The following is a 12,012-nucleotide window of genomic DNA, read 5'->3' as shown; positions in this document are numbered from 1 at the left end:
AGTTGGCATTAGGGGCACAGCACTGGATTGTTTCTCATCATACCTCTTCGATAGATCAGTTAAGGTGATGATTGGACACTCGTCCTCTCCTTCTGCACCGCTCACTTATGGGGTACCACAGGGATCCCTCTTGGGGCCTATCTTATTTTGTTTGTATATTCTCCCCTTGGGTTCGATCATGAGGCAATATAATATTTCATATCATTATGCTGACGATACTCAGATCTACATTCCTCTTAGCTCTGATCACTCTTATTCTGACCTTTTTAATTGCTTTGAAGATATTAAACTACTCAGCTATCAGCAATCCTCTTGCTCTCTCAGATTTTCTGATAAACTTTTCTTGCATATACCTTGCTCTCGCTTGAAATTTAAGGGGTGTAGCCGGTCCTATAGAAACAGCATACCTCATTACAACAGAACAACTCCTTACAATACATCTTTTAAATCCCTCACTCCTTAAAAATCCCGCCATGAAGACTTATCTTTATTCATTGGCATTTGGATGAAACGTATGTTTGTGTATGTTAATGTATTTTGATTTAATTGTTTTTGAGTCATTTGTTTTTATTATCTCTATATTTACTTCATTTGAATATGTACAGCACTTTGACCTTGACCTTGACCTTGACATTCATCTGATTGGAAGTATCTTAATGGCACTGGCACTGAAAAAACATGACTAAACAGCCCTTATCTGAAGTGCTGTTCATGTGGATGTCAAAGCACTGCAGGATGCTTGTTTTGAGAGATGTGAGCCTGACGCAAGTCATGTGAAATGGACTTTAGCTTTGTGCTGTAGCTTCAAAGCCCGTTGTACTGTGGGGACTACAGCTTTTGACCTACAACATTTAGACTTCTGAACACCGAATAATTTCCTAGTAAGCTCAAGCCTGTCAAGGAAAGTTACCTTAAAGTTATTGTACATTTACATAATCAACCACCCTTATTCTCCACTGCTAAGCTCTTTAAAGTCTGTTGACCCCAGACACATAGTCACACACTTACAGACACAACACCACACCACCAAATCAGACACACTTTCATCATAAAAAGCTCTTGATCTCTCTACCCCTTCTGATGCACCCCACACAACTCCCTTTAGACACTAATTTTTAATCCTTAAACAGGATGCTTGCCATGTACCCCAGTATGATGAAGGATGACTCCTGTCTCAATCAAAGCCTGCACAACTCTGCTGCACAGCACTGATCCCCCCTGTGTATGGGGCAATTAGACAAAACCACCCCATATCGGTCACAATTTATGACCTGCTAGTCACAGAAATCAGTTCGAACCACTAGACAGAGTTCAGGTTTGGTGTACTTTGACTGCAAATTTGTATCCTGTCAAAACTTGTGACTAATAGATGATATGTCATAGCGTAACCATTTAGCTGAATTAAAAGTTTTCAGTAGAAGGTTGCTTTTCTCTACTTGACTTGAAAGCCAAATCACAAATTCAGTCATGGCTGGGATCACGTGGTCAAGTCTGTATTGCTAATCCAAGCAGCAATACAGTATCTTAATGCATAGAAGGCAGCATGTGGAACGATGGTACACAGGGCTTCACAAACAAAGTGAACCTGAGTTGGAGTTAATGAATGAGAAATAATTTTGTTAAGTGTGCAAAATCATTCAGCAGCCTGACTTAGAATGGAAATAACGCTGTTTATAGCTTGTATATAGTGTTAAAGTGCTGTTCTTTATTTGAGCGTGCTTTTTGGACACACTGATCTGCTTGATTTTGTTAGTGTATTGCAGAGGGGGAGCCTTCGTGTCAGTAGATTATATTTTTGTCCCCATGGAGAGCCATAAAGCATGCATTTTACCATCTGTTGGGCTGTTTTTTTTATAATGCCACTCTGTTCCACTCTGCTTTGCCTGAGGGTAAAATGAGGTTTCTGCAGCTAAGCCTCTCGTTCTGTTATAGGCTATAGAGAGAGTGCTATTGCAACTGTTGCTCCCAGCCCACTGGGCCCAAATATACATCTCCCAACCAGAGAGCTCATATCAGAGAACAAATTGTAGAAAAAGCCCTGAATGGATGCACAGATAGTTAGTAAAGACCTAAACGTGGGTGTAAAGCAGCTCTAAAGAAGATAAGTGTTGTTAAACAGCTCAGTTTAGTTTAATAGCACTCATATCATTCATGATTTGATATCACTCATAGGGAATGTAATCATATTGATTATATAATATATTTTATAGATTTATATATATTTATAATATATAATATATATTTTATTTCATTATTTTATATTTTTTAAATATAGTAATAGATCAACATATCATCTACCAAGAGCTTTGCTACACTTTGGGAAATTTCATATAAATATTTTATAAAATAAGTGCTAATTATTTTATTTCTGCTATTATATTATATTATATTATATTTATTATATTATATTATATTATATATATATTATATTATATTATATTATATTGATTCTATATTGTATTTATTTTTTTGTGTTAAAGGTGCAATATGTAGGATTGCCACCGAGTGATTGAACTAGTTATTGGAGTCCAAATTCAAAATATTGGAGAGGGGTTTTTTTTTCCCCCGGCCCCTCCTCCTCAAACGTGATGCAGGTGCGGGTTGCCAGACTGATGACACAAAAAAGAAACGAGTGCACCTGATGATGAATGAAATGAAATACGCTGTGTTTTCTGCCAACTGGCAACCTGAAATACCGAAATACACTGTGTTCTTGAATATTGGTCTCTGAGAGCACATATCTGGTCTCATCCCACTTAAGATGTCACATTTCATCACAGGTTTAGAGCAGTGTTTGTGGACACTATAGGGAAGATAAGAGTTTTGTTTAACCATATCACCGTTGCAACAGTTAACAAATTTAAGCATGCTTTAGAGCAGTGAAGTGGACACTATAGAGAAGATAAGAGTTTTGTTTCACCATATCACCGTTGCAACAGTTAACACATTTAAGCATGCTTTAGAGCAGTGAAGTGGACACTATAGAGAAGATAAGAGTTTTGTTTCACCATATCACCGTTGCAACAGTTAACACATTTAAGCATGCATTCCACACTGGTGACATTACAACAGTAACTGCAGATGGAAAATACTGACAAACAAACATAAAAGCTCTTTGGGATACCGGTAGTTGGAAAAAGCATTCAATACTTATACTACCTATTTTCCCCATTTTACCATCATTTTGTGATTCTGCAAGTATGGATCATACTTCCAGTCAACAGAGCTCATATGATGATTCACCAATACCCAGGAAGCCTTTTTTCATGAGCTCAGCTAACTGTTTGCTTCAAATGAGACCTTTACAGAGAGACAAAGACGGGTAAAATAAGGATAGTTTAGGCTCAGTTTCACTCTGACCCCCAGGTCTCTTTCCACCACATGGATATCTTTGTAAGTGGAGCCACAGTGGAGGCCCAGGTGATAAAAGCTCATCCCAGGGTATCATTATCATTCTGTTTCTCACAAGGATGCAAACTGAATAACATATAATTGTGTATGTCAGGAGAATTAAGTAAAAAGAGATCTTGGAACTAGGGCTGGGCGATATGGCCTAAAAAAAAAATCCCTGATTTTTTAACAAAAAATCCGATTTACGATTTAAATCGATTCCCCCCCCCCCCCTACTTAAAATCAATATTCAGATGACAAAGAAATTGTTCAAAACAAGTTTTAACTTTATTTTGTTTTGATTTTACCTTCTGGGATTTGAACTGGATTCCCCCTTCAGGTTAAAGTGCAATCAGAAACAACAAGTCAAAAAGACAAGATGTCAGGTCCTGCCATTGTAAACCGTGAAAACATTACATAAAATAAAATGTAACATAACATTCTTATCATACTGGATACAGTCTGTAAGACTGTCAAAGGTCTTTACTATTTGTTTATTTTTTTCATGGGAGCCGCACCGATAGGGCAGAGTCAATCAGAGAGCCACTTTTACCGCAAAGTATCAAAAGCTAAATCTAGTCACAAAAAGCATGTCTTTTTATCAATCTGTCATCCCTGATATGCAATGCAATGCAATACAAAAGGGGCTATCATTCTTTATCATTTACCAGTCAAATTTGTAACTGAGACAAGATGATTTATGATTTTTCATGCTATTTTCATGAAAATCAAATACACTTCTTCAGTTTTTGAATTTTAGGTAGGCTATGTTTACTAAGGTTAGATTAATATATTAAATACATTTTAATTAGCCTTATACAATTAATAAAATTAAGAAGAATGTAAGAATTTCGTTTTGAAAAATTGCCATTTATCTGCATGCATAATTTTAGACAATTATCCAAGAATTTCGGTACAAACAGTAAACATTAGGCCTGCTAGAGACATTTTATGTCGGAGCGGGATCTGAGCGGGAATTGGTTTATGGCGAGGGTGAGCAGAATATTAACGGGGCGCTTGCTTGGTGCGGCTGAGCGACTGAGTGGAACGACGTCCATACAGCGGGAAACGTAGCGGAGCTTCACAACGCTCTGTTTCGAACACATCCTCTTCTTGGGGGGGTGGGGGGGGGGGGGGTTTGGCGGTTGAGCTCATTATGAACTACGGGAGCCCTGAGTGGAGCGCCGGTGGATGTTAAAAAGAAAACCGATTTTCATTCAAACAAATCGATGTAAACTACACATTCGAGTTAATCGATAAAATCGATTTATCGCCCAGCCCTACTTGGAACTCTTTGGTGCAAGCTTTTATGTAATGCACTTCAAGGTGTTTGAGACATGTTTTAATGTTTGTGCCTGTTTTCCTCTTTACCAGCCTATTCGCAACACATGGAAAACCATATCAGCCCTCCAAGCTATCTGAGCCAGCCGCTGCCTCCGGTGCATTCTGGACGCTACTCCCCAACCCCGAAAACCATGGTGGGGGATGATGATGTAACCAGGTATTGTCAAAAATTGTCTGCATAAATCTACAATGATGCTCATACACAATATTTTTTTGTCTGTGTGTATAGATCAACATTTTACATTTTACAGTTTTAATAAACAAAACTGATCATAGTCCTTATCACGGCTGGGTATTGATACAGATTTCCGGATTTAATTCCGATCTTTAATGAAAAATAGTTTGTGAGTCTTATTCAGTGATGAATTAAATGGATGGCTCATAATATTATTTCCTTTTTTTTCAGACTGCGTTGATAGGGCTGTATACTGTAATATTTTGTGCAACTCAATAGAAAGGTGTTTTCCTGCCATTATTTTGTCATACACTTAGTATCATCAGATGAATACCGGATTAATTATGTACTTTAAGCCTACTGTTTGAGTTCAACAAAAGGGGAGCTTCAAGCTGTTCATTATTTTTATAATGTGATGCCAGAGCAAGTCAGTGCTCTGAGTCTCATGTGTGATGTTCAGGATGATATCATGACCTGTTTAGAAGATGAGATGCTCTGAACTTTTTTGATATAGTTCACTGGAGTATCGAATTGCTATTTACTTTTACTCAGGTCAGTTGGCCCAAGCTGCAATGCCTCACTGAGGGAGTTGTCAATTGTGAGGGCAGATGGCAGTTCCCCTTTCAGTATGCCATCCATGCCAAACATATGTGATGATTTTACAAGGTTATATCTATTTTAATTTTAGAATTGGCCCACTTGAGATAGCATAATAAAAAATCAGACTGGTTGCAAAAAAGGGTGTGGTTATATCATTTATCCAGATGTAACACCAGACACTTAGACAGATCTGACCCAAAACGACGCATCATTGCCGATTTAGCAATTTGATAAGCTCCATATTTAGCCCATCCACGTCATGTGTGGGTTCATTTTCATAAAAACCGCAGCGCATCATCAAGCCTCTTAGCCAGCTTGCCAGAAAATGAATAAACAAGATTGTCGTAATCCAGCAGAACAAACGATTCTATTAATCGGACCATTTAGGTGTACAGGAGGATTTGAAGTTTGGCGCAACAATCAAACATACAGTACAGCCTGAAAAGAGCATGTGGCCCGTTCTAGATGTCATTGTGTTCATTGTTGATTTTTATAGCAGTGCTCTATTTAATAGGCAAGAGGTGATGTGATAAAATGGTGTCTGATTTTACAGTATCAGTAAGTTAGCCACAGGGTTGTTTCGTGGCTGTGTGTAGTAGAACTAGACCAGCAGTGCCTCCAAGAGGTCAGTTATATACACTGACTTTGCACTCTTTAAAGAATGTTCATTTGTGGAATTATATAAAAAATTATTTAAATTTGCCCCTTAGTTTCTATATCATATATATATATATATATATATATATATATACACACTGCCCGTCCAAAAAAAAAAAAAAGTCACCATCTGGATTTAACTAAGCAAATATTTAAGATCCTCCCATTGGACAATTACTGCATGGATGATTATGTTATGTGCCCAAAGAATGAGGTCAGCTGATTACCTGAATATACTGAATATATGAAGATGGCACGGGCATATTCCAAGATTATATATTCTAAGATTATACTCAAATTCCATATTCCAAGATTATATATTCCAAGATTATACTCAAATTGTGAAAGAGTGGTTCAGTGAGCATGCAACATAATTTTCACACATGTATTGGCCACCACAGAGTCCAGAGTCAGACCTTTACCCCAGTGAGAATCTATGGGATGTGCTGGAGAAGACTTTGCGCAGCAGTCTGACTCTCCCATCATCAATACAAGATCCTGGCGAAAAATTAATGCAACTCTGGACGCGAATAAATGTTTTGACATTGCAGAAGCTTATATATACATACATAAGAGACTTGTCATTAAATGTGATCTTACAAATTAGTATTTCTAACTCTTATAGAATCATGCTGTATGACATACATTATAGAGAACACAGCGTACTTTGTAATAATTTTTGCTAGCTGTAATAATTTGTGCTATTTCAGACAAAATGAACAGTTTATGTATGATGCTGTGAGTCTGTAAGTTTAGTTTTTTAATGTGGTTGTCTAAGGACATGTTTTTATTTTTTGCTTATGCAGGGAAGCCAGGAAGGTGGTGTTGCATCGAGGCTCTACAGGGCTTGGCTTCAACATAGTGGGTGGAGAGGACGGAGAGGGCATATTTATTTCCTTCATCCTGGCCGGAGGCCCTGCAGACCTCTGTGGAGAATTGAGGAAAGGAGACCGCTTGGTGTCTGTGAGTATTACAGTGGGCACTGAAACCTTGCCCTGTCACACACAAGATGAGCATTTAATCAGGAGTTTTTCTTACAGTATTCAGCAGACACACTGAGCTCAGTGCTAAACAGTGTGCAGACCACTATCATACTGCTTATCCTATTGATATAAAAATGGCTGTACCTTTCTTAGGTGAATGGAATAGACTTACGCGGTGCCACTCATGAACAGGCCGCTGCAACCCTGAAGAACGCCGGACAAACAGTCACCATCGTTGCCCAGTACAGACCAGAGGGTGAGTCTTGCTTGATGAAAAACAGCTCCATGTCAATCATTTTGACCACTCATTAAAAACAAACCAGAAAGCAATCAATGAACAGCAGGAGTCTCTTAGCTGTGTTATTGCGAGAAGTAAAAATCTAATAAGCCAATACTCCAGTTTTATAGCCTTCTATTTCCATTAGGTCAGATCAATCAGGTCTCATAAAAATTAAAACTTGAATATTGAGTCACCCAGGTCTGACTGTTCAACCTGTCCTGCAGACCATTATTATACTCTTAACAATGAAGGTTCATTTCTGATGCTTTGTCTTTCCTTCCCCTTGATAAACACAGATAGGCTTACATTTTTAAAGTATTGATTCTGATATTTTGAATTTCTTCGTAGAGTCAATGGTTGTTCTTCATCACTTACATTTGTACGGCATTTATGCCATGTGAACATTTTGGAAAAGACTGAAAAAGAAAACTTCCATTATAGGGCATAAATTGGTGTCCAATTGCTACTTATCATGACAATGCTATTTGTATGAATATTTGTATAACTTTGATCATGAGCAACACTCTTTCTTCTCTCATACACACAATGCCTTATGAGGGCGATATTTGTGGCCTTGTGTTTCAGAGTACAGCCGTTTTGAAGCCAAGATCCATGACCTAAGAGAGCAGATGATGAACAGCAGCATCAGCTCAGGCTCAGGGTCCCTGAGGACCAGTCAGAAGAGATCACTATACGTCAGGTACTGGACAAATATCTACAATATTCTACAAGGAACTAAAAAAACTGCATAAAAAGTCACTATGAAATCAAAACTATATAATATATAATGAACTGACTATTCTTTCTATTTTTTTATTTATTTTTTTATTTTCCCTTGTTATATTGAAATGAAAATATTAACCTCGCAAAAACGTCCCTTTTCTGATGACATGTGTACCGGCGCAAAAGCTGGGCAATAAAACCTCCCCTCCAGCAACCTGTCACTCACTTGAGATCATAGCAATTAGCTAACAACAACGATTCAACTGATTCACCGATTCAATTCCTGATGGATGAAATCAAGTCCTACATTTTTACTTGATTTTTCATATTCAAGAAACTCTTTCACATGGATATACGTCACTGTATGGAAAAAAAGACGATCACAATTTCCATTTCATGCCAACTTCAAATGCAGTTTATTTTTTTTTTAAACTAAATTGCATATTTGTAATTAGATATTTTATATTTGCAGTTTACACACATCTATCGTAATGTTTTAGCAATTTTTGAAGCTTCTGGTCAGACTTTACCATATGCTCTCAGCTGAAGGAGCAAGTATATTTTCCTTTGGTCTTACTTTGACTGTTTTCTGCAGGGCACTGTTTGATTATGATAAAACTAAGGATTCTGGGCTGCCCAGCCAAGGCCTGAACTTCAAATTTGGGGACATACTGCACGTGGTGAATGCTTCAGATGATGAGTGGTGGCAGGCACGGCAGGTCACTCCTCAAGGAGAGGTGGAGGAAATGGGTGTTATCCCCAGCAAGAGAAGGTGAGACATTGAAGCTTATAAAATTACAAAGATTATTATTATTGTTTGCAGGTTCATTTAGGCTGGTAGGTTTACTTGGATGCAGGTCATGCTGCGTGTTTGTGTATTAAATAGTATAAATAGGTCCCTGAGCACCACTCCAGAATTCTTTGACCGGACCCGAGTTTGTCATCATGTATGCTTAGATGATAGGTTACTCTCAGTAGCGTCAAGTGCATGTCTTATAAATGTTCCAATGAAGGAGCATTGAATGCATTGTAACTGATTAATAGTGAATAACAGCTAATGTAATACGTGGTCCTTATGTTTTCTCTCAAGAGTGGAAAAGAAGGAGAGAGCAAGGTTAAAGACAGTTAAGTTCAACCCAAAGTCGCGAGAAAAAGGGGTGAGTGAATCTTTTTTTTTACATGCATACCTACAAAGATTTGAACAATACTCTGTTCCAAAACCAAGTGAGTTGCTTTGGTGTCTACTAGCTACATGTCTTTTAAGACCGCATCCTGACTGACGGTCATTTCTTTCAATAAGTAAATAAATAAATCTTACTGACCCCAACCGTCTGATTAATTTTATTCGTATACTTCCTTAGATTCTGGCCAAAATTAGGCATCCTAGAAAGCAGCATTTTAATATGGTTGCTTGGTTCCTTATGGAGCAACCTTTTCATCAGCAGTATGATGTTTTAAATGTTTTAGAAGTAGGCACCTCACCAGGCATTGGAACAAAGCTCATGTAGTATGTTGCTTATACTGTGTATCTAGAATGACACTGAAATGCATTTCAAATTGCTTTACAAGTTAGTATTTGCTAATGTTCCTACCTCTGTGAAAGTTTTGACCATTTGATATTAACTCACAATTAATAATGCTCAGTGCATTCAGTGGAATGTAATATTCTGATACTAATCAGTCTGCCATATGAATGGTCCAGTCTAAATTAACAGCATGTGTAGCTGCAAGTGTCGCAAAGTGTCCCAAAAAACGCATATAACAGTACTGTAATACATCTATAACTCATTTATGAGGCATAGAGGTCAAAACACCAGATTATCTAACAGCCCGAGAAAACATGCATGACAGGAAAACGAAGGACAAATACGCTTGCCATTGATGTCGGACTGCTCGTCCTTCTGTATGCCACACCTCCTCCTTTCCTGTCCTTCATCTTCACACTTTCCTCTTTTTACCTACCTTGCAATGCTCTCCAATAATCCATAGTGCTGCAGTGTAAACCAGCCAGGCTTATAACTGATCACTGCATAAGAATGAAAATGCACCTGTGGTCCAGGTGCTGCATCACTGCCGAAGAAAAAAGCTATACAGCTATGCTTAAATCATTTTACATACAAGCTGTTTCTACAGCAAAATATTTCATACTATATTCACCTGCCCTTGAACGAAAGAAAAGGAAATCAGGCCAACTTGCTTTGTTTGTTTTGTTGCATGTTGCTGCTGATAAGAAAAGCAGCCACAACCAAAGCAGTTATAGGCCTCCACATGCTTCTGGCACACTCACAATGCTTCTTACCCTCTGCATGCAAATGTGTCCGTCTGCTTCTCGTGTTTGAGATTTCCTGCTGCTAGCTATTTTTTGAGTCTATGACTCAAATCCATTTATTTGTCCACTTCAGTTCTTCATGCATTTCATATACAATTCTGACTTTGTGACATCCTCCATTAATTGAGTTAACTCTTCTAAATTGTATCAGTGGGATTTGATTAAGCTGTCAGAGGACCACAAAGTCGAGAGCAGAACAATCATCTTTTATTTTTTCCATATGGACATTAGACAGCCCTCTTCCCCTTCTCTTCTTTTCTTTTGCCTTCCCTTTCCTTCTCTTCCTCAACAGTCCCTCAATGACAAGCGTAAAAAGAATCTGTTTTCCCGCAAGTTCCCTTTCTACAAGAACAAGGAGGCGAGTGAGCAGGAAACAAGCGATGTGGACCGTAAGTACAGAAATCAGCACTCCAGCTCAATGCTGGGCAAGAATAGGGCAGCAGGTCATAAGGACAGAGGTGGGCACTGCTCCACTGGACGCAGCAGACATCAGAGCCTACTTTAGATATAGCAACACCAGTGGACAGATACAGCTTGGTGCCTGCTGTGTTCAGTGGCTGGACCAGGCCTTAGAGTGTCTCAGTAACCCTTGTACTCTTGTGGTTGTTGTCTCTCTTGTTGCTCTCTTCCTGACCGATCCACAGGACAACCCAGATGACATGCTATCCAAAGGCCAGAGTAAGTTCCCCATGTAGATGCCCACTCGGTCACCTCTGGACCAGACCTCCACGCTATCTCTCTTCCTCTCACATATTTCATTCCTTGCTCTCATAATTCATACAGTATCAGACAAAGAGTTTTCTATTTCTGCTGTTGATGGTGGAGGTGAAACTATTTTTTTTCCCTTTTTTCTCCACTGTCTCACCGTGCTCTATGGAATCTCCTCTTATTCAGTACCTGCGTATTTTATATTCTCTTGATGAGAAAATCTGTTTTTTAAACAAAAATTTGATAATTATTTGCCATAATACTCTAGATAGTCAAACTATTATCTAATTACTGTTTACTGGTTGACATATTTAGTATTGACTACTGTCATCCAGTAGTTTTTTTTGTTAACTCCATAAAACCTCCATAAGACCTTCGTTCATCTTCGGAACACAAATTAAGATATTTTTGATTAATTCTGAGAACTTTCTGACCCTCCCATAGACAACAAGGATCCTTACCTGATCAATTTAAAATCAGACATCGCACATCGTTAAAATAAATCCACGTGACATCAGCGGTTCAACCATAATTTTACGAAGCTACGTGCGCAAAGAAAACAAAAATAGAGACTTTATTCAACAATTTGTCTCCTTCTGTCACCCTATAGTGCCATTTTGGAGAGTATCACATACGTAAACAACGTATGCACACGGATAAGTTGTTTACGTTCAGATCAAAGCATAAACAACCTATCTGCACACATACATTGTTTACGTAAGCGCAAATTGTTAAATAAAGTGATTCTTTTTGTTTTCTCTGCGCACAAAAGTATTCTTGTAGCTTCGTAAAATTAAGGTTGAACCACTGATGTCACATGGAT

The 12,012-nt window shown here is 38.2% G+C and overlaps 1 protein-coding gene across 24 annotated transcripts in view; it reads left to right on the top strand.

The window, feature by feature from the left end:
• The window catches only part of dlg1b (discs large MAGUK scaffold protein 1b), a 130,335-nt gene that overhangs the window by 109,944 nt on the left and 8,379 nt on the right, over positions 1 to 12,012 (top strand). For 17 of the 24 annotated variants that reach the window (XM_042717820.1, XM_042717819.1, XM_042717829.1 and 14 more), the window contains 7 exons: positions 4,765 to 4,891; positions 6,973 to 7,129; positions 7,303 to 7,405; positions 8,015 to 8,129; positions 8,748 to 8,924; positions 9,243 to 9,309; positions 10,774 to 10,870. In XM_042717820.1, coding sequence (XP_042573754.1) covers positions 4,765 to 4,891; positions 6,973 to 7,129; positions 7,303 to 7,405; positions 8,015 to 8,129; positions 8,748 to 8,924; positions 9,243 to 9,309; positions 10,774 to 10,870 — 843 coding nt within the window. Of the gene's footprint in view, positions 1 to 4,764; positions 4,892 to 6,972; positions 7,130 to 7,302; positions 7,406 to 8,014; positions 8,130 to 8,747; positions 8,925 to 9,242; positions 9,310 to 10,773; positions 10,871 to 11,125; positions 11,160 to 12,012 lie in introns of all 24 variants that reach the window. The other 7 variants (XM_042717821.1, XM_042717830.1, XM_042717825.1 and 4 more) reach the window with 1 other exon arrangement.

Source organism: Cyprinus carpio, chromosome B2 (assembly GCF_018340385.1).
Source record: "Cyprinus carpio isolate SPL01 chromosome B2, ASM1834038v1, whole genome shotgun sequence".
NCBI classification, from domain to species: Eukaryota; Metazoa; Chordata; class Actinopteri; order Cypriniformes; family Cyprinidae; genus Cyprinus; species Cyprinus carpio.
This window is presented reverse-complemented; position numbering and strand designations above follow the sequence as displayed.